The sequence below is a fragment of the Muntiacus reevesi genome, chromosome X (genome assembly GCF_963930625.1).
Source record: "Muntiacus reevesi chromosome X, mMunRee1.1, whole genome shotgun sequence".
Taxonomy (NCBI): domain Eukaryota; kingdom Metazoa; phylum Chordata; class Mammalia; order Artiodactyla; family Cervidae; genus Muntiacus; species Muntiacus reevesi.
Window position 1 is genome coordinate 10,620,507 of NC_089271.1, and position 19,838 is coordinate 10,640,344.

The window sequence follows — 19,838 nt, forward strand, 5'->3', positions numbered from 1 at the left end:
AATTCATGTAGTAGCAACAGGCATTTTAGAGCTTTCTTTGCTATAAGACACCCACTAAACACAAATTGTACTCATACATTTAAATTTTCACCTGTAACTCCACTTGGTTTCCTGTGCACAGAATGCTTTCTGCCGGCTGCTAGCATTTGATGCTACCCTCTCCCTCTATAATGACTGTGATACTCTGGAGTGGTTCTCTCCAGGATGCCTTGCATCAACAGGGTCTTGCACTCAGCTCTCCCAGCCATCCTTTCTACCTTCTCTCTTCCTCAAGAACCACCACCCCAACCTTCTGTGCTATTTACGCTTAAAAATACTCTCCCCTAAACAAACCCAAAGCGTTCCTACCTGCAGAAGTGTTGGGTCCTTTGGCGCACCTGTGAACCCCTTTCCTTATCAGGCTCCTACCCATCCATGGAAACCCAGCTCCAAAGCTGCCTTCCCTGAGGCTCTCTGTCAACTGCCCTCCCATCTCCCAAAAGTTAGAGTTGCTTTTTCCCTATTTGGCGTTTCTCTGCTTTACAGCTGCCCAACCCTGCCCTGCTGGGTGAAGTGATCCAATTGCTTAGCCTTTCTGCTCCACAGTTCAGTCAGTTACCAAATAGAGGAAGTGCAACTTACCTGTCACTGGCATTATGGAGATTAAAAGACACAATATGGAAACAGGCTTAGCCCCCTGTCACGATGAACACAGCATGTGTCCTTCCTGGGAAGCTCAGATGAGCCAACAGAGAAAGGCAAAACTTGGGCATGTGGCCACTCTGATTACTGATAATGACTTTACCAAGGACAGAGGGAAGGAACCTTGACACAGGTAGTCTGGGTTGGATTCCTGACTCGACCTCAAATGAGCTGTGTGGCCTTGGACAAGATACTTAACCTCTTTAAAGAGAGCCTGTTTTCTCACGTGTAAAATGGAAATAATGAAATCTACCTTGCAGAGTGATTTTAAAGATTAGAGAAGATGAGGGTCAAGCAGTCCATCAGAGGACTGGTGCCGTCAGTGATAAATAATGAATGGAAGCTGACATAGCTCTGATGACTTGAACTCAGATGGTTTCCGATCTTGCCTTACCATCTCCCTCGTGGAGCAATGCTGATCAGGACACGCACCCAGGCAACAGACAGTGTTACATGACTTGACAAGGCCTGAGACCCGGGAGACTGAATTCTATCCTGGGAGGCTGCAGACCTGGACAGGTGTCAAGATCTTGCTTTAGAAACTTGCTTTGCAAAACACCACACTCCAGGGCTATCCAGACTCGTGGCTAACAGCAGTTTAGAGCATCCTGTCTTCTCCTGCAGGAGTTATTCTCGGAGCCTCAGCGATGATGAGCTCAGACAGAAGCCCCAAGAATGTGCAGCATGCATGGGCGGGGAGCAGTTCTATCCACTGCAGTGACATGAGCCAACTCCATCACTGGGCTAGACTCTCCTCTGTATCTTCTGAAATGCTGTCCCTCAGGGCTCTGGAAGCTGGAATTAATAATAAAAACAATAATAGCTTAACAGCAATAGCAGGCAGCAGCGTTTATGAAGACATGTGGGTCAAGGTATCTCTCATCATTTATCCTACTTTATCCAGCTACAGGGTCACGCTGGCGAGGACCCTCCTCCTGCAGCAACAGTATATGTACTTTCATAAATGAGTATTTATTTTTCTTTTATTTCTGGCTCCTGGGATCAAAGTATTTTAATTTCCAGAGAATAATAGCACCCAAACCCTAACATACTTGAAGGAGTACATGAGAAATACTGGGTACAAGATGCTTTATACGGTCTCTTCAGTTCAGTCGCTCAGTTGTGTCTGACTCTTTTCGACCCCATGAATCACAGCACGCCAGGCCTCCCTGTCCATCACCAACTCCCGGAGTCCACTCAAACTTATGTCTGTCGAGTCAGTGATGCCATCCAGTCATCTCATCCTCTGTCGTCCCCTTCTCCTCCTGCCCCTAATCCCTCCCAGCACACAGTCTCTAGCATACAGTAAAAAGCCTCTTGATGAGGATGAAACAGGAGAGTTAAAAAGCTGGCTTAAAACTCAGCATTCAAAAACTGAAGATCATGGCATCCAGTCCCAGTATTCATGGCAAACTGAAGGAAAAAAGTGGAAACAGTGACAAATTTGATTTTCTTGGGCTCCAAAATCACTCTGGACAATGACTGCAGCCATGAAATTAAAAGACGCTTGCTCCTTGAAAGGAAAGCTGTGACAAACCTAGACAACGTATTAAAAGGCAGAGACATCATTTTGCCAACAAAGTTCTATATAGTAAAAGCTATGATTTTCCCAGGAGTCATGTACAGATGTGAGAGCTGGACCATAAAGAAGACTGAGCGCCGACGAATTGGTGCTTTCAAACTGTGGTGCTGGAGAAGACTCTTGAGAGTCCCTTGGACTGAAAGGAGATCAAATCAGTCAATCCTAGAGGAAATCAACCATGAATATTCATTGGAAGGACTGGTGCTAAAGCTAAAGCTTCAATACTTTGGCCATCTGATGTGACGAACCAACTCATTGGAAAAGACCCTGATGCTGGGAAAGGTTGAGGTTAGGAAGAGAAGGGGACAACCGAGGATGAGATGGTTGGATGGCATCACCAACTCAGTGAACATGAGTTTGAGCAAACTCTGGGAGATAGTAGAGGACAGGGAATCCTGGCATGCTGCAGTCCATGGGATCGCAAAGAATCAGATACCACTCAGCGACTTAACAACAACAACAAAGCATATAGTAGGTGTGAAATAAATGATCACTGTTGTCTCCACAGAGATCCTGACCATCCCCATTCCGATGCATATTGAAACTTTCTGATAAAAGCCATGTGGCTTCACGGAGTCAAACAAGTTATTTCTCTTCTTTTCTAATTTGTTCTCTCTTTTCTTTAGGGAAAAGCAGAGTCTTTCCTCCCACCTGTCCCTGCGGGGCTGTCCATGGATGTTGACAGGTTGCCATGGACACCAATAGGCCTGGAATTAGATTAGGTAATCTGGGAAGACTTCAATAGAGTGATCCCTAGGAAGTGTGCTGAAGGAAGAACCCAGGGTATCACTTGTTGAAGATGAGGTCACAGGAAGTTTTAGGTGAATGATATTGAACAGAACAACTGATTAATATAAGGAACTCATCCATTAGATGGCTAAATAGCTTTGGGTCTCTAGGAGAAACTCATCGTTTGAGGTTTGGTCCTGTTTCTGCATCTTCTGAATGAGAAAACAGGTGACCAGAGGTGGAAGGCCTCACCCAGGCCACTGCCAGCCAGCTAAGGCATCCTCTTTTCAAATTCCCAAGTTCTGGGTAGTTCCAGAGAATGACAGTCCCAGACAGGCAGTGATTGTTTTCTCTGTTCACTAGTGTATCCACATAGCCTAGAACAGTCGTCAGTGCATAGGATGGGAGTGTCAAACATTTGTTTAATCAAGTCCAGTGGTCTTTAAAGCTGAAATGTAAGTGGAGAGCTACCAGGGGTATCCACTACTGGGAGAAAAAGTTTATGAATCTTCTTTGAATCTGAGATGCTTTTGGAAATTGTCATATTTTGAGAAGGAACATGGTGTGACTCAGTAAGATGGTTCAAGATTGCTTCCAAGTAGATCAAAGAAAAAGGAGACAGGAGGCATTCCACTGCTTGAAGAAAGAAAAGTCATTTTCCCCAAATGTGGTTATTGAATGAATTCATTTTTAAAATTTTTTTTAAAACCATTTTTAAATCTGAAGTGGCACAGTGATAAAGAACCCTCCTGCCAATGCAGGAGACACGTGTTCGATCCCTGGGTCAGGAAGATCCCCCGGAGAAGGAAATGGCAACCCACTCCATTATTCTTGCTTGGAGAATCCCATGGACGGAGGAACCTGTCAGGCTACAGTCCGTGGTGTCGCAAAGAGTCGGACATAACTAAGCATGCAAGTGAATAGCGATAGTTAATTTACAATGTTGTGTTAGTTTCAGATGTACAGCAAAGTGACTCAATTACATATATAAATACATACACATATGTGTGTATATATTTGTATATACATATATTTGTATATATTTGTATATACATATGTTTTTTTCAGGCTCTTTTCCATTATAGGTTATTAAATGCTAACAACCATGAAAGGAGAAATTGACAGTAACACCATAATAGTAGGGGACTGTAGCACACCACTTATAGGTTATTATTGAATGAATTAATTTGAAAAACAATTCATGTCCTGTTTGTCATGAAAGCCATAAGCTTCTCATTACCATCTCCACTTGGCAAAGTTGGCCATCCCCATGGAGTCCAACAAGCTGCCTTTCAGCCTTGCCTTCTGAAATGCTGAGTTCCAAACAACAGGTGCACATCCTGGCCTTTGCCCACTGACTCTCTGCCCTGGAGCCCCAGCGTCTGTGTCCGCCCTTGGGACCTAGCATGTACAGTTTCCTGGGAGGAATATTCTCAGTGCTAAAAACACAGAGGACAGTGATGAAAGTGAAGGCAACAGCCACATCAACAAGATGGAGTGGATGCTCTTCAAAAAATGAACATAAAATCTAGTTATTTCCTGGCTAGGAGCAAGAAGGGGGAATAGAATCTCACAATCACCCCCCACCTACACAGCTGTGTGGCTAGGTGGATGAAGGTTATTAAAGTCAAGGCAATGGCCAAGTAGACTTCCATCACTTGCTTCTTTAAATTATTTTCTCTCCCCTTCCTCCCTCAATCCTGCTCTCATCCACCCACTTGGATCTTTTTTTTTTTTTTTGGCAGTATTTAAGGAAAAATAACAAAAAGAAAAAGAACTGGAATTTATATAGCACCTTTCTTCCAAGATACGAAAAGCAGTTCCCCCATCTATAATTTGTGCTCACAACAATCCTCTGAACAAGCCTATTATTATGATTATTACCGTTATGATTATTATTATTATTTCCATTTGCAGTCACATCATTTGCTGCTGAGACTTTTGGCGACTGCCTCAGTTTTGAACACTCTAGTGCCCCTCAGCGTATGTATAAAAAAGGTTTTCACTGCCACCTCCCATTTGGTGATTGTGCCACGTATTCCATGACAATCCTCGGACCTCTGTTTAATTTTTTTGCTTAAAAAATATATTAAATTCCTGTATCGAGCGAGCACTACAGGACTGTTGAGCAGAAGATGAAGTCAGCGCTGATAGAGCAGAATCAAACGTAAATGTCTTGAGAACTAAGAGGGAAATGGAAAGCAGCTGTCAAGGCTAATTGACTTGAATTGCATAAGAATATGAGTTTTTCTTCAGGAATTGACTCAGGATGTGAACTAGGCTTTCTAACAGCTTCAACTCAGCATATGACACTACCTGTCTCTTGCTAGTCTCTTTTAGGCTACAAATGTGTATGGGCTTCAAACTGTTTAATGTTTTTAAAGTGTTTCCAGCTAACTGAATTCCTCTGGCCATGTCACATGACCCTTGACAGCAGTGCCTCCATGGCGATGACCCTGAGATGGCATAAGCCACTGATAAATGGTCTCTGTTAATTGGCCCAGCAATCTGTTCCTTCCATGGCCCACACCCTGAGTTATTTTTAACGTGGAGAGATTTCATTTGGCAGACCAGACAGTGAGTCTTTCTTCTTGTCTTACTCATATTCTTTGTCCCATTAAACTCTCATTCTTTTCCACATGACACCCGTCATACAATTAGATAGAGGATGTATCAATCAGTCATCAATTGCTTCATAACAAATAACCACAAGATCTCAGGGGCTAATAACAACGAACATGTCTCTTTTATCTTGTTAAAATACATATAACATAGAATTTGCCATGTTCACCACTTTTAAGTGTACGATTCAGAGGCATTCATTACTCTGACAGTGTTTTGTAACCTTATTTCCAAAACTCTCATCACCCCAAATAGAAACTCTGGACCCACCGAGTGAGAACTCACCATTCCTCCCTTTTCAGTCCCTGATCAGCTCAGTGTACTTTTTTTGTGCATGAATCTGCCTATCCCAGATATTTCATCTAAGTGGAATCATCCAGTATTTGTCCTTTCGTGGCTAGAAATAAGCATTTCTTTCTCACGCATCTGAAAACTGGTTGAAGTGGCTCCGTTGATCTTGGCTGGGCCTGCCTGGCAGAGGCAGGCTTAGTGCAAGTCTGCATCACAAGTCTGTCATCCTCTTTGGACCAGAGTGTGGTGTGCTGATGGTTGTGGAAAGCATGAACAAGCAAGCAGGAACATGCAAGGCCTTTGGAAGTGGAGGCTCTGACCTGGGATCTACATTCTGGTCAGTCTGTACCTCTTCTGTTGGCCAAAGCCAGGCCTTGGCCAAGCCCAAACTCTAGGGTCAGGGACTTCATTAAAAGTGCTATAATCTTTCTGCGCCTCATTTTCTTATCAGTAAAATGAAGATAATAATATTACCTAGCTCCTAGGGTGTCGTCATTATTACTGAATTGCTCTACAATTGCAGTGTAAAATTGCGAGTAATATTATTGTCATTGTTAAAATATAAAGAATAGAAAAGCAACAAAATCCAATAAACCTTTTTTCTTTTTGCTTTTCATTGAGGAAAAGAATTTTAAATTAGCAGAGGATGCTAGACACCTTCGTGGAAACTCAAAATGGGATTTAGATTTGCAGGCTAAGAAGGTTTATTGGAATTCGATGAAGCAATAGCAGTCATTTTATCCATTGGTTTTCCTACTGCTTTTAGCAATAAGACCCTTTTTTCAATGGAACTCTAACCCACAGTCTCAATGCATAAATCAGTGGAGGATTTCCGGTTGAAGAAACACAGGGGTATACAGGGCTCTTTCCACTGACACGTGTCCCTGTCTGAGAAGGGTTGCATGGAGCACAATTTGGAAACTACCGATTTAGTCCAAGTTCCCTGCTCTTACAGATGTAAGATGTATATTGATGTATATATTGATGGACTGCAGCTTGTTCTAGGAGCCAGCAGAATAGAAAGCGCTTGATCACACACTTAGAAGAGTAGAAGAAATAAGGTAAAGGAAAACTATCAGAATAGAATTTAAGATATACGAATATCATGAGCTCTGGAAAGCATGATGTAGCCCCATAAAACCAGGTCTTGGCCTGAACTCATGCATACCCTACGACCTGGCAGTTCCACTCCTAGAAATATACCAAACAATAATGCCTACATATATTCACCAAAAAACATACACAAGACTGTGAGTAGCAACACTATTCTTTGTGACCTCCAATTGAAAATCACTCAAATATCCCTCAATGGTAAAATGGATAAGGAAATTGTGATACATTCAAACAGTGGCACAGAACGACTTGAATGTATCTTAAACACAACTCAATGTGAAAGAAGAAAGGGAAATCGTTTATGCTCTGTGATTATATTAAGTTCCCACTGGGGGTCAAACTATTCTGTTGTGTCCAGTGCCAGGATAGTAGTTATCCTGGGGACGAGGATGGAGGTATATCTGACGTAGCCTTGGATTTCTCAGTCTCAGCACTACAGACATTTTGGGCAGAAATTTCTTTGTTGTAGGTGGCAGTGTCGGATGTTAACAGCATCCCTGGTGTCTGTCCACTAGACGCCAATAGCAGCCACCTTCATCGTGGTAACCATAAATGTCTCTCGACACTGCCAAATGCCCTCCTGCCATATCCCAAATGCCGCTCCTCTGCTAGATACTCAGTACTTACTGAAGGAATGAATGAGGCGAGAACCATTTAGTATCATGTAGATGTGTAAAGTAATTTTTGTCACAAGAGATCCTGCTGCCCTTTTTCAATCTTAAGTGCAAGTACCAGTTTCATCCATTAGTTTAAGATTCTTCAAAGGTCAAAGATAATATTCATTCAGAAAAAAAAAAGAAATGAATTAATTGAACAAAAAATTTAGGTCAAACCAAAACCAAATATTATTATGCAAATAAAACTCTGTTAGTAGTAGCAGTTTACAAAGTCAGAGTGCCTAACCTGAAATTTTACTGCAAAGGTTTAAAAAATGCAATTTAAGAAAAGGACTTGAAATGAGACAATTTCATTAGAATGTTAATTTTTATAATCACTGCATCATTTATATGGATTTTAACCCAATAGCCTAATATTCTTTGAAAGAAAAGCACAGCTTAAGCCTTAAATGCAGTCTGTCAGATGTGAATTGGACTGTTCAAAGAATTCTGGTCTCTCCCTAGGTTTATATTCAAGTCATTGATTGTATGTAAGCTATTAATTCTAAACCTAAAATTATAATGTGCTTTAATCCTTTCTCTAGCAAGTTCAAATACATACCCCACAAGGTAACACCAATTGTGCCTTCAAAATTCTTTTTTGTAGTGAAGCATTTTTAGTCCAAGACTCTGATTGGATCTTTTCCTCTCCCCTGAGTTTATAGTTCTTTTTCCCACTACCCCAATCTCCAAAAGCCTATAGTTAATGTTACAATTGCGCTAGCCCCACGTCCAACAATTAGAGCAACCTTTTCCACATTGCCACATATGTTTGTATGACAGATTTTTTTTTTAAGTATCCATTCTGGATATCCTGTGGAGTCATTAGATTGGACAGTTAACCTTCCTTGATAAGAGAGCCATGTTCAATTTCAAATCCCTTTGACTCCTTTGGCTGTTTAAAAAAAAAAAGTTTGCAGACTCTTTATGGACAGATGATGCTTCAGTTTTCTATCACCACCCAACAAATGAAATGACTTGAGAAAATAGTTTCTTATCTCATGATGCTGTGGGTTCACAGGGCTCATTCCCATGGTTCTCACTGCTGTCACTCATGTGGCTTCAGTTCAGTGACAGCTGGAGCAGGAGCAGGATAAAGACTTGTTTGGAGTGGATATCCAAGGTGGCTCTTTCACACCTGTGTTGTCACGTGCACTTAGACGGCCGACACCACTCTGATCAGGCCAGTTTCCCTGTCCCCGCGCTGCTTCTCCACAGGCGAACCGCATGGTGATCGCAGGGTTGCAGAACCCTGACAGCTGGCTTCTCACAGAGTGAATGTTCCAAGATACCCATGTGGACACTGCAGGGCTTCTGGGATTCTTCTACTCAAGGCCTGGAAGTCATGCAGTGTGACTTCCATAATACTCTATTTGTCAAAAGTAAGTCACAGAACTAGTCCAGATTCAGTGGGAGAAGACTACACAAAGTTATGTGAGTCCCCAAAAGTGTGGTTCATTGAGGACCGTCTTTGGAGCCTCCGTACAGATGGGAAAAGATAAACAGTATGATTATACAGTTGTTCAGGGCGAACCCTTTAACATAGTACTTAATAAGAATCTTTCCTTAAATTCTCTTCACTGTTGCTTTGGCTACCAAACTTGTTCTCACTTCAGATCTGTTGTTTAGTCACTAAGTCATGTCCACCTCTTTTACGACCGTATGTACTGTAAGCCCACCCGACTCCTCTGTCCGTGGGATTTCTCAGACAAGAGTACTGGAGTGGGTTGCCATTTCCTTCTCCAGGGGCTCTTTCCAACCCAGCGATTGCACCCGAGTCTCCTGCATTGGCAGCCAGAGTCTTTATCACTGAGCCACCAGTGAAGCCCCTCAGATCTGTTAGTATTTGCTTAGTATAGTTCGGTACTCTGATATTGGGTGTATATATTGGGTTGGCCAAAAAGTTCACTTGGATTTTTCCATTACATCTTATGGAAAAACCCGAGAGAAGTTTTTGGCCAACCCAATATGTTTATGATTATTATGTCTTCTTAATGAATTGATCCTGTTTATCATTAGAGTGATCTTTTTGGCTACCTCTTTTGCCTTACAGCCTATTTTGTCTGATATGAGTATATTACCTTGCTCTGCTTTGGTTTCTGTTTACATGGAATATCATTTTCCGTTCCTTTACTTTGAGCCTGTATGCATCCTTAAAGCTGAGGTTCATCTCTTGCAGGCAGCGTATGGTTGTGTCAGCAATACCACCCCTTTTTCAAGGAGAAAATGGTAGTGAGAGAGATTGCAGAATTGGTAGAAGGCAAGCCGGTGCTCCTGGACAAGTGAATTCTATGATCATCCCCTCTGTCTTTGCTGTCCTGATAACTGTGGTGGCTTCATTATGCCTGATTCCTTTCTCCACATCCCTTGAACCTTAGTAATAAAATGACAAATAATCCGGTTCCTCCTCTTTGCAGTTATTGAAGTAAAGCCAATGTGCAGCAACAGTTAGGAGAGTGTTGATGTTTCATGAAGTCCATGACAGATCACACTTAATGTGTTGACCCTGTTTGCATGCTTGATTGTTAGCTGTTTCCACCCTCTCCAGCTAATGGCTTCGGTACCTGTTAGGAACTGATACAGTGGATAATTGCAGTCTCTGTTGAGAATGGTAGAAAGGTCAACTGGATGAAGCATTAAACATCCATTTCAAGTAGTCATGTGGTGACTTTTCTAAAAAGGAGGGACAATGTTATTTCCTCCTGCTTTGCCAGCAACTGACTTTATATTATGACTAGTCATCAGAAATCTCTGTTTTTTTCATATCTCCAGGTTCAGATAAGAGGAGAAAATACTGGGTTAGCCATAAAGTTTGTTCAGATTTTTCCATAAGATGGTACAGATTGACCTGAACAAACTTTTCAGCCAACACCTAGGATTGCAATGTTCTTCTGAGAAAAGCATCATTGAAAAAATACTGTTTACCTGTTCTTTCCATAAAGAGTGACTATCCACCCAACAGAGAGTTTAAGGGCTGAGATGCACTAGCTAGCTGAAAAGGATATTTTTCTATCTTCTTTGAAGAACTCTGAAGTTCAACAAGAAGAAAGACTTATCTGTACTTAGAAGTGAGAGTTCAAACACCGTTTCACTGTGCCTTACCACCTTTCTTTCCAAATAAAAATACTGCCTATCTGTCTTTTGAATTATGTTAAGACGTGATTTTACAGTTCACATAATCTTTCATATATCTCCCTAAATTACGTCTTTATTTTGCCTTTTAAAAGCCTAACGTTTCAGCCTTCGTGAATTGATTCCTGACTTCTACTGGAGAAGTTGAAAATCATATTGTTCACTTGTTCACTTGTTGTTTTTTTGTAAAAAAAAAAAAAAAAAAACAAGCAAGACACCTCCTAAATTTTGACATGGAATATATTCTTTATATTTTAGTTTGTTTTGCTTTTGCTTTGTTTTATTCTGTTTTCCCAATCTCTGAGGAAATCTCATTGCTCTTCACACGTAAATTCGTGTTGATCTCTGAATTAGTTAAGGAAATCTGTTTATTCTGTCTATGAGGGAAATATACAATAGTGCATGCCAATGTGATTATATACTGCAATATCAAGATCATGTAAATATCAAGTGGGAAAGTCAAAGACAGGTGTCAAGCTATTCTGCTCTAAGAGAAATAAAACAAAAACTTTAGCTTCATTGTTGAAAGGGATTTTAATACCGAAAACCTGATTAGAATCTGAGATTCTTTGCTTGCTGCAACAGAATCCCATCCAATGAAATTTTTAAAAAATTTTTAATTGGAGGATAGCTGCTTTATATCCAATGAAATTTTAAAATGGGCTGTGATGCCAAAGAATGACCTGCAACCACTGACATTGGGTGTTCCAAACATGTTTCAAGGGATATTCCATCAAAAAAATCTAAGAAAAGACTTTTGTTAAAAGAATGAAAAGAGAGGAATAAAGCATAAATTTTATAGGAGTGGTTTAGGGTAGAGTAGACTATATTTTCTTGTGCAGGTCAGTACTGTGATATAGGGATTAAAGTGATGTTTTTCACAAATTCAATCATTTAAAAAAAATATTGGCACTCAAATTTGAGATTAATCTTTAAGAGTAGAAAATTCACTTGGCATTCAGTATGAAATTGTACTTCTCTAAATGTGCTCCTAACTGGATTTGTTTCAAGTCCCTAGCTGTTTTAAGCCTTCATAAAAAGAAGTTATCTGATTACTTGAATGAGCCATTTTTCATTCCAAATTCTAATTTGTCTGTTGTGGCTATTTTTAAATGGCTTTGATCTTCTTTATTTTCTCCTAGGATCTTAGGGTTAGGAATTCTAAGGAATTCAAAACATTATGGAGTTCTTGTCTGGCAGATTATAATTAAATAATTATAGGTGAGAGAAAACAGACTAAAAACACATCCCTAGTTCTAGTGGTAAATAACATATTGAAATATTTTATTTCAATTGAGACAGCATCATTTACTCATTAAGTGGTAAAATTAAAATCAATATAGGTTATGTTTCAGATGAGTAACAGAGAATTACTCTAGACACGGAATTTAGAGGCTGTAAATATAATAGACATATTTTGGAAAATGGTTTTCATTTTCAAATTAATAATGTATACTGAGCAGTGCTTCTTTCTGACATTCTTGACAGGAAAATATTCTGTGTAAGGTGAAGTCATACATGGACACTACCTTTGAGATACTTACAGATTAATTGGTTGTGAATCTTTCTTTGTTGGTGTTGCAGACAGAATCTTAGATGACCCCATGGATGATCCCTGCCTCTCAGTGTTCATAATTTTGTGTATTTCCCTCTCTTTTAATATGGGTAGGACCTGTGATTTGCTTCTTTTCAAAAAAATATGGCAAAGGTGATGGAATGTCACATCTGTGATTATGTTACATAAAATTATACCTTCCGTCTTGCCAAAGGATTCTGTCTCCTTTTCCGTTGCTGATTTGATGAAGCAAGTTGCCATGTTGAGGAAGCCCACGTAACAAGGACCTAAGGGTGACTTCTAGCCAACTGCCAGCAGGAACTGAGGCCCTTGGTCCAACAATCCCAAAAGAAACTATTTAATCCTGCCAAAAACCATAAAAAGTCTACCTGGAATTGGATCTTTCCCAATGGAGCTTTCAGATGAGACCTTAGCCCTGGGCAGCACTTGATGGCAGTCTCATCAGAGAACGTGGATAAGATGACCAAGTTAATTCATATTCATATGTCTGACTCATAGAAACTGTAAGATAATAAATGTATGTTGTTTTCAGCTGCTAAGTTTACGGTAAGTTGTTATGCAGCACGAAATGAAGCTGGCTTCTGTGATAGGACAGAATACTGATCCATAACACGATGCCCAGATCCTCTGGCTCTGCAGAAGTGATTCAGTTAAGGATGGAGCAGTTTTTCCTGGATTATCCAGGTGGACCCAATGTAATCACAAAGGCCCTTATAGGTGAACAAATAAGGCAGGAGACTCAAGAAGAAATTGGAAGATGCTACATTGATGTTTTTGAAAATGGAGGAAGGGGCCACGAACCAAAGAATATAGGAAGCCTCCAGAATCTGGAAAAGGTTCCAGAATGAATGCAGCCCTATTAACACCTTGATTATAGCCTAGTGAGGCCCATTTCAGACTTTTGACCTCCAGACTTGTAAGATAACCAATTTGTGCTGTTTTAAGCCACTAATTTATTACAGCAGCAATAGGAAGCTAATGCAGTCTATGCTTATTTTGTTAGCATCTAACATGAATAATGAGTCCTTCCCCAGGGGTTTGTCTGCTCCTAACAGACTGTACTGGAGCTGTGAATATTTTCTTCCTTTTCTGGAAATGAACAAATTACAAATACAGTGCCAGTGAGCATTGCTCTAGGGAAAATGAGCATCTTTTCCACAGCCTCATGGGCCCATTCATTCTCCCCCACCCTAGCACATCAGATCCCTTATTCTTGCACTTACCATTTTATTGTTTCACCTTCTGATTTTAAGCACTCACTTTCTTAGTTAAGGACTGTTTGGATTCAAATAATCTGATCTATTCAAGTCAGTTTTAAATAAAATAAAGTTGGGGGTAAATGTAGCAGTTAGGTCTCAGGATAAAATCGTAAAGCAACTGTTTATTCCCCTCTTTGCCTGTTCAGAACAGCTCTCTAGGGCCAGGTCTTCATTCAAATCTCAGGCGGGTCCACAAATATATTAAGCAGGTTCAGAAAATTTCTCCAGTCATTTGAACACTTATAATCACAACAACTCTTATTCTGTCATCAAAATGTTCATTTGTCACATGATAGTCAAAACTGCCAATGCCACAAAATTTCTCCCTTGCCCCTATTTCCAACCTGGGAAGCCTGCACTGTGTTAAGGGGCATTCCCCAAGATTCTTCTCCAGCTTTGGCCCCTTCCACATTGAAATGAGGCCAGGACAGTGATGTAGAAAACAGGAAATTCTCACTGTTTTGACACTAAGGTAATCCAGTATTGGCTTCCTCTATTCATGGAAGATCATGACGGTTGACTTATGGGTACCTGTGCAGATTTCTAGATGATTTCTGTTGGGTTGTTCCAACTGCAGTTCCCTTGAATCAGATAGTGCCCAGTGACTGGCTGTGGCCAACACTCCATCTTTCCAGTAAGGTCCTCTTGCCCTGAAGGAAGCTCAGTTGAGTAATGCCTTTATTAAATGACCCAGGGCACCATATCTACCGTGTCTTCCAGATATCATCACAGGAATTGCACACTTGGAGCCTGTCTCTGTGGAAGGGTAGTAATTTTTCAAATGTAACTTCTGCTCTTTGGCCATGTGCTGCTTCCACTGGCCTTTTCCTATTACCCTTTTCAGTTAAGTCATGATTAGTACCCCAAGATGAAAAAGGGTCCCAAACTCTGGTTTTAATCTCTCCTTTGAAAGTATGTAACACCCTGTTTTGGCACATAGGGGTGACTGGCATCAGGCCTCAGCTGAACCTGCCTCAATCATTGTGGCATTCTCTAATATATGAACACACGTGGCTTCCATCTTTTTTTCCTTCTAGGATTAGAATCCTAAAGGACCCAAAGCACTATCGAGTTAATTCTTGTCTTGCTGCTGCTACCGCTGCTAAGTCGCTTCAGTCGTGTCCAACTCTGTGCGACCCCATAGACGGCAGCCCACCAGGCTCCGCCGTCCCTGGGATTCTCCAGGCAAGAACACTGGAGTGGGCTGCCATTTCCGTCTCCAATGCATGAAAGTGAAAAGTGAAAGTGAAGTCGCTCAGTCGTGTCCAACTCTTCACGAACCCATGGACTGCAGTCCACCAGGCTCCTCTGCCCTTGGGATTTTCCAGGCAAGAGTACTGGAGTGGGGTGCGATTGCCTTCTCCATCTTGTCTGGCAGGTGATAATTAAGTACTTACAAATGAGTGAAACGAAAAATAAAAGCCCATTGCCAGAACTGATGACAGATATCATACTGAGATATTTGACTTCAGTTATTTTATTCATGTGAAATGATGAACAACATTCCGGCCCTCAGGAATGGTGGGAACTAGACCTGCTCAGGGGACCCTGGTATCTATAACCTTTCCTCTGATTCAGTCATGATTGTGACTCAGCTTCCAGCTCGTTGTCTGTATCTATTAGTTCTGATTCTGGAGAGAGGACATCCAATGGCCTCATTCCAACACTTGAGTCCAATCAGCTGTGCCCCCAGGATACGGTCTGAGCCCATTTCCTACTGCTGAGGGCTCTGGGGACAGCCTTGGGTAGAACAGGCCAGGCAAGACCAACAGGCGCACACCACGGCTACCACACTCTAATTCTTCCTGCTACATCGTTCCATGACACCCGGTCCACTCATTCACATGCCCACCCTCCTACAGATGGATACCCACCTTGCCACCAGTGTTTCAGGTCCATGCATGCCCTGACTGAGAGCGTCCTCACCCACTTTCCCTCAAAGGCTAGTGGGAGAATTTCTTTGGGACCTAAACCAGAGCGGAATTGCTCAGTCCTAGTGCTGTGAGGCTGAAGTTGGCCTCGGTGTGCCAGACCGCTCCCCAGAACTGCTCCACGAGGCTCCATGGCCCCAGCCATGTGCTGTCATTTGTCTTGTTCACCAACTTCTCATTTGATTATACTGTTGCTCTATTATTCCATCTAATGGGAACAAGGTCTTGCCACTCCAGTTAGTGGGGCTTTCTGTCAACCCTTGGCAACTGGGAATTGATGGGATCAGACAGGCCTCTCCCCACCATCAACATCATCCTAAGTGTTCTGATTCTTCATCCAGTTCTTGAGTTCTAGTCCTTTCTCCTCCCCGTTGATTTTTCTTCTTCCCCACCCCCACTCCCTCCATCAGGCCCCAGCTGCCACCGCTCCTGTGGCAAATCACATGGTCCTCCCCAGGCAACGGGTTTATAGTGAGGGTTTGAAGAGTACTTAACGCTAGAAATGCAACTTGTGACTTCTCCAAAGGAACAGCACTGCAATAGATCCCCGTCTCTTGAATCATTTGGGCAGGACGTCACAAAAGCAGGTAATTAATTGCCACCTAAACCATAGAAAAAGTCAGCCCCTCCTCAACAAAATGGCAACTGACCTTTCTCCTACTCAGTATAAAAAAGGAACAAAGGAAGGAAGAAAAACTACTGTAACCTATAATAAGATTTTTCCTCAAGGGGTCAAGTTATTTGAAAGGTTTGGGTTACTTGGGGGAAATTAAATAAACCATGACATTGTATTACATTGTTCTGCTCTTGGCTACACAGTGTTCCCTGTGGTGAACAATATTTCCCAACGAGTGCCCTTCTGAAATGTTTATCGGCTCAAGATCCTAGGCATTGTTACCTTGGCCTTAGAAAGCCACACGGCATGGGAAGTCACATTTGCTGGGATCCTGTTTTTACGTAAGAAACCTACAGTGACATTTTTTTTTCCTGATGCTGACACTAAGAAGATAATGATGTTCAGTGAATTGATAGCATTTTTAAAAATCTATCCCCTTCCAGAAAGTTGCATAGACATTTTAAGCAGCTAAAAGAAAGTCGGAAGGGGAGAATCAATTTTGAGAGACTCAGTCGATGCTTTTAAAATCCGACCTTCCTTCAGCGAGTTTTATTTTAGGGCCCTGCTGTTCAGTGTTGCAGATTATATCACCCAATATAAATCGAACAGGAGGCTTTCCACTGGGTAAACATTTGATTCTGGTTTTCTCTGTGGTCTGAAAGCTCACTTCTGAGCCTTTTGAATCTCCGCCCTGGGAGTCCAAGGAACATTCGCCAACATCACACATTCTGTTTCAAAAGAGCACCGTCACCGGTAGAGCCCAGGCTCTGTGCATGTCATAAATACTTTTTTTCCTCTCTCTTACAGAAGCTGCAAAGAGTCGATACTCCTCACTGTTATTCAGCCTTACCCTGTAAGTGTCCTGTGAGTAAAAGTGCCTGTGTGTGTTCTCAGATTTCCAGTCTCCTCCTCCCACTACACTCCAGTGAATAACAGCAGAGAGAAATAGCATGCGTTCATAGTTCATAGTACCAGTTCCAAAATCTTGATTATATGTATTTTGTACTCTATGATAGAAACCCTTCATTGGAGAGAAAAGAAGTGATGCATTACCCAAATATCTTGGAAATCAGCTTTTCAGTCCTATGTGCCTCTGACATCTGGAAATGACATGAAACTCAAGAATTTCCTTGTGATTCTTTTAAGTTTCCAGGTTAAGAATCACAAGTTTAAAGGGAATATCTAATTGTAAAAAGTTAAAGCATGATTATTTTCCTTATCCCCATCTAAATAATTTGGTGGGACTTTAAGGTTGAGAAATAACTGGAATATGCTGATTGCTGATATATGATCCCGGGAAGCATAAGATCAAGGTTGTGGGAGTAATTCCAGTGAGAAATAGTTGTGATCTGAAGTAGAGTAATGATGGGAAGAGGTGGATGGATTTGAAAATATCTTGGACTTATACCTGATGGGTCTTAGTAAATGGTTAGGACAAGTATGAAATTTTTAAAAAGTGTAATAATAAAGATATCATTCAAAACAACTATTTACAATAGCTAGGACACGAAAGCAACCTAGATGTCCATCGACAGGTGAGTGGATAAAGAAGCAGTGGTACATATATACAATGGAATATTACTCAGCCATATAAAGGAATGCATTTGAGTCAGTTCTAATGAAGTGGATGAATCTAGAGCCTATTATACAGAGTGAAGTAAGTCAGAAAGAGAAAAACAAATATTATATTTTAACACATATATATGGCATCTAGAAAGATGGTACTGATGAACCTATTTGCAGGGCAGCAGTGGAGACAGACAGAACAGACTTGTGGACACAGGGTGGGGGGAAGCAGAGGGTGGGACGAATGTGGAGAGTAGCATGGAACATACACACTACCTGTGTAAAATAGATAAGCCAGTGGGAATTTGCTATATAACTCAGGGTGCTCAAACCAGGGCTCTGTGACAACCTAGAGGGGTGAGATGAGGTGAACGGTGGGAGGGAGGCTCAAGAGGGAAGGGACATATGTATACCTATGGCTGATTCAAACTGATGCATTGCAGAAACCAACACAATCTCGTAAAGCAATTATCTTTCAATGAAAAATAAATAAACTTTTAAATATATATATAATTAATAACAAAGAATAATAATAATTTGGTGCAGATGTTGGACATTTCAGTAGGTTGTCAGAAGGGTGGGGGATGATTCAAATTGTACTGCCTTCAGTTGCCATGATTTTTTTAAAAGCAACTGTATCATGGTGTAATTTGCATATCATAAACTTCATCCATTGTAAGTATATAACTCCATGATCTTTATAAAGTTTATTGAGGTATGCAACTGTCACCACTATCCAGTCTGAGAACACGTATATCACCCCAACAGGATTCCTTATTCCCATTTACAGTGAATCCTTTTTCCTACCCTTAGTCCTGAGCAGCCACTAATTAACTATTTACTTATTTCTATAGATTTGCCATTGCTTGTGAATTTCACACATGGGCAGTGAACTAAAAAATACCAAATTCAATTCCTTCAGATTTTTCCCCAAACGTTTACTATCAGGACCTTGTGTGGCCTGCAGGTGGAATAGCAGAAATTACAACCTGCTTATACTTCTTTTTTTCTTCCCCATAAAGATTTCTACATCAGTTCAAAGGCTCTGGTATTTGCCAGTCCCCATCTTCTAACCAAACTCCTCATCTCCCCTGTCATAAAATTTTCTTCATAAGCACTATAGGCTAGGCATTTTAGGCAGGAAAAAATATGTACTCAAGTTTGTAATAAGATCACAAGAAACCAAGTTATGCCATGGGGGAACACTGCTACATATATTAAAAACAGTTTAATATTGAGTGTTACTTTTAGTGCCAACTGTTTGACACAACTAGACACACACATACACACACACACTTGGATTTGAAATCTATGGAGACAGTAGGATGTAAAAGCACCAGAATTTGAGATCTAGCTCCCAACAGTGAATAGGTGACTCCCACAGCTGTTCCAATCCCAGTTTCCTCATCTGTGTGAGCTGAGGGTCAGATGGCATCCCATCCAAGGGCCTTTCACGTCCACTACCTCTTGACCTGGTGAGTCCTTCCTTAGAAAGTACAGCTCATCTGTCTTCAGATTATTTCATTTAAACCAGTGGTCACGCATACCTACTTCAAATCTATCCACTCTTCTTCATTTCTCTGCAGTGAGCAGATGCATTTTGGTAAAGCCCATGTAAATGTCTGTCATATGTAAGTGATTGACCAACCAGAAATTCCTGGTAGAAGTTTAAGGTAACATTGTCTTTCCTGAATTCTCTCTCCCTACTTTATAACCCATTGGCAATGCAAGATCAGAACTATTTTACTCCAAACCAGGTTATTTTTCCAATATGGGATCGCACTTTACCCAGCACAGTAAGTCTAGAGGAGTTTTGCATATAAGTTAAGGGTTTTGTCTTATGGCTTTGCTTGCTGTTTTTGCCTTTTCAGTCTGCATGACTTGTTATTCATATCAATACTCATTACTCTTCGTGAATCATGGAACTTACTTTTAACAGATAATCTGGAATTTTCTGGGAGTTCAGTTGGCCCCTGCTGTTGTGCCATCTTAACATTCAGGAGTGTTGCTTGTTCTTGGGGCCAGCGGTTGCACCTTTCAGAGTCACTCGCTCCTGGCCAGTTATTGTAGATGCATGCTCAACT

The 19,838-nt window shown here is 41.1% G+C and overlaps 1 protein-coding gene across 1 annotated transcript in view; it reads left to right on the top strand.

Annotated features, from left to right (window-relative positions):
• FRMPD4 (FERM and PDZ domain containing 4) overlaps positions 1 to 19,838 on the top strand; it is a 513,884-nt gene that overhangs the window by 447,865 nt on the left and 46,181 nt on the right. Inside the window, exon 5 of the mRNA XM_065915564.1 lies at positions 16,996 to 17,041. Coding sequence (XP_065771636.1) covers positions 16,996 to 17,041 — 46 coding nt within the window. The remainder of the gene's footprint in view (positions 1 to 16,995; positions 17,042 to 19,838) is intronic.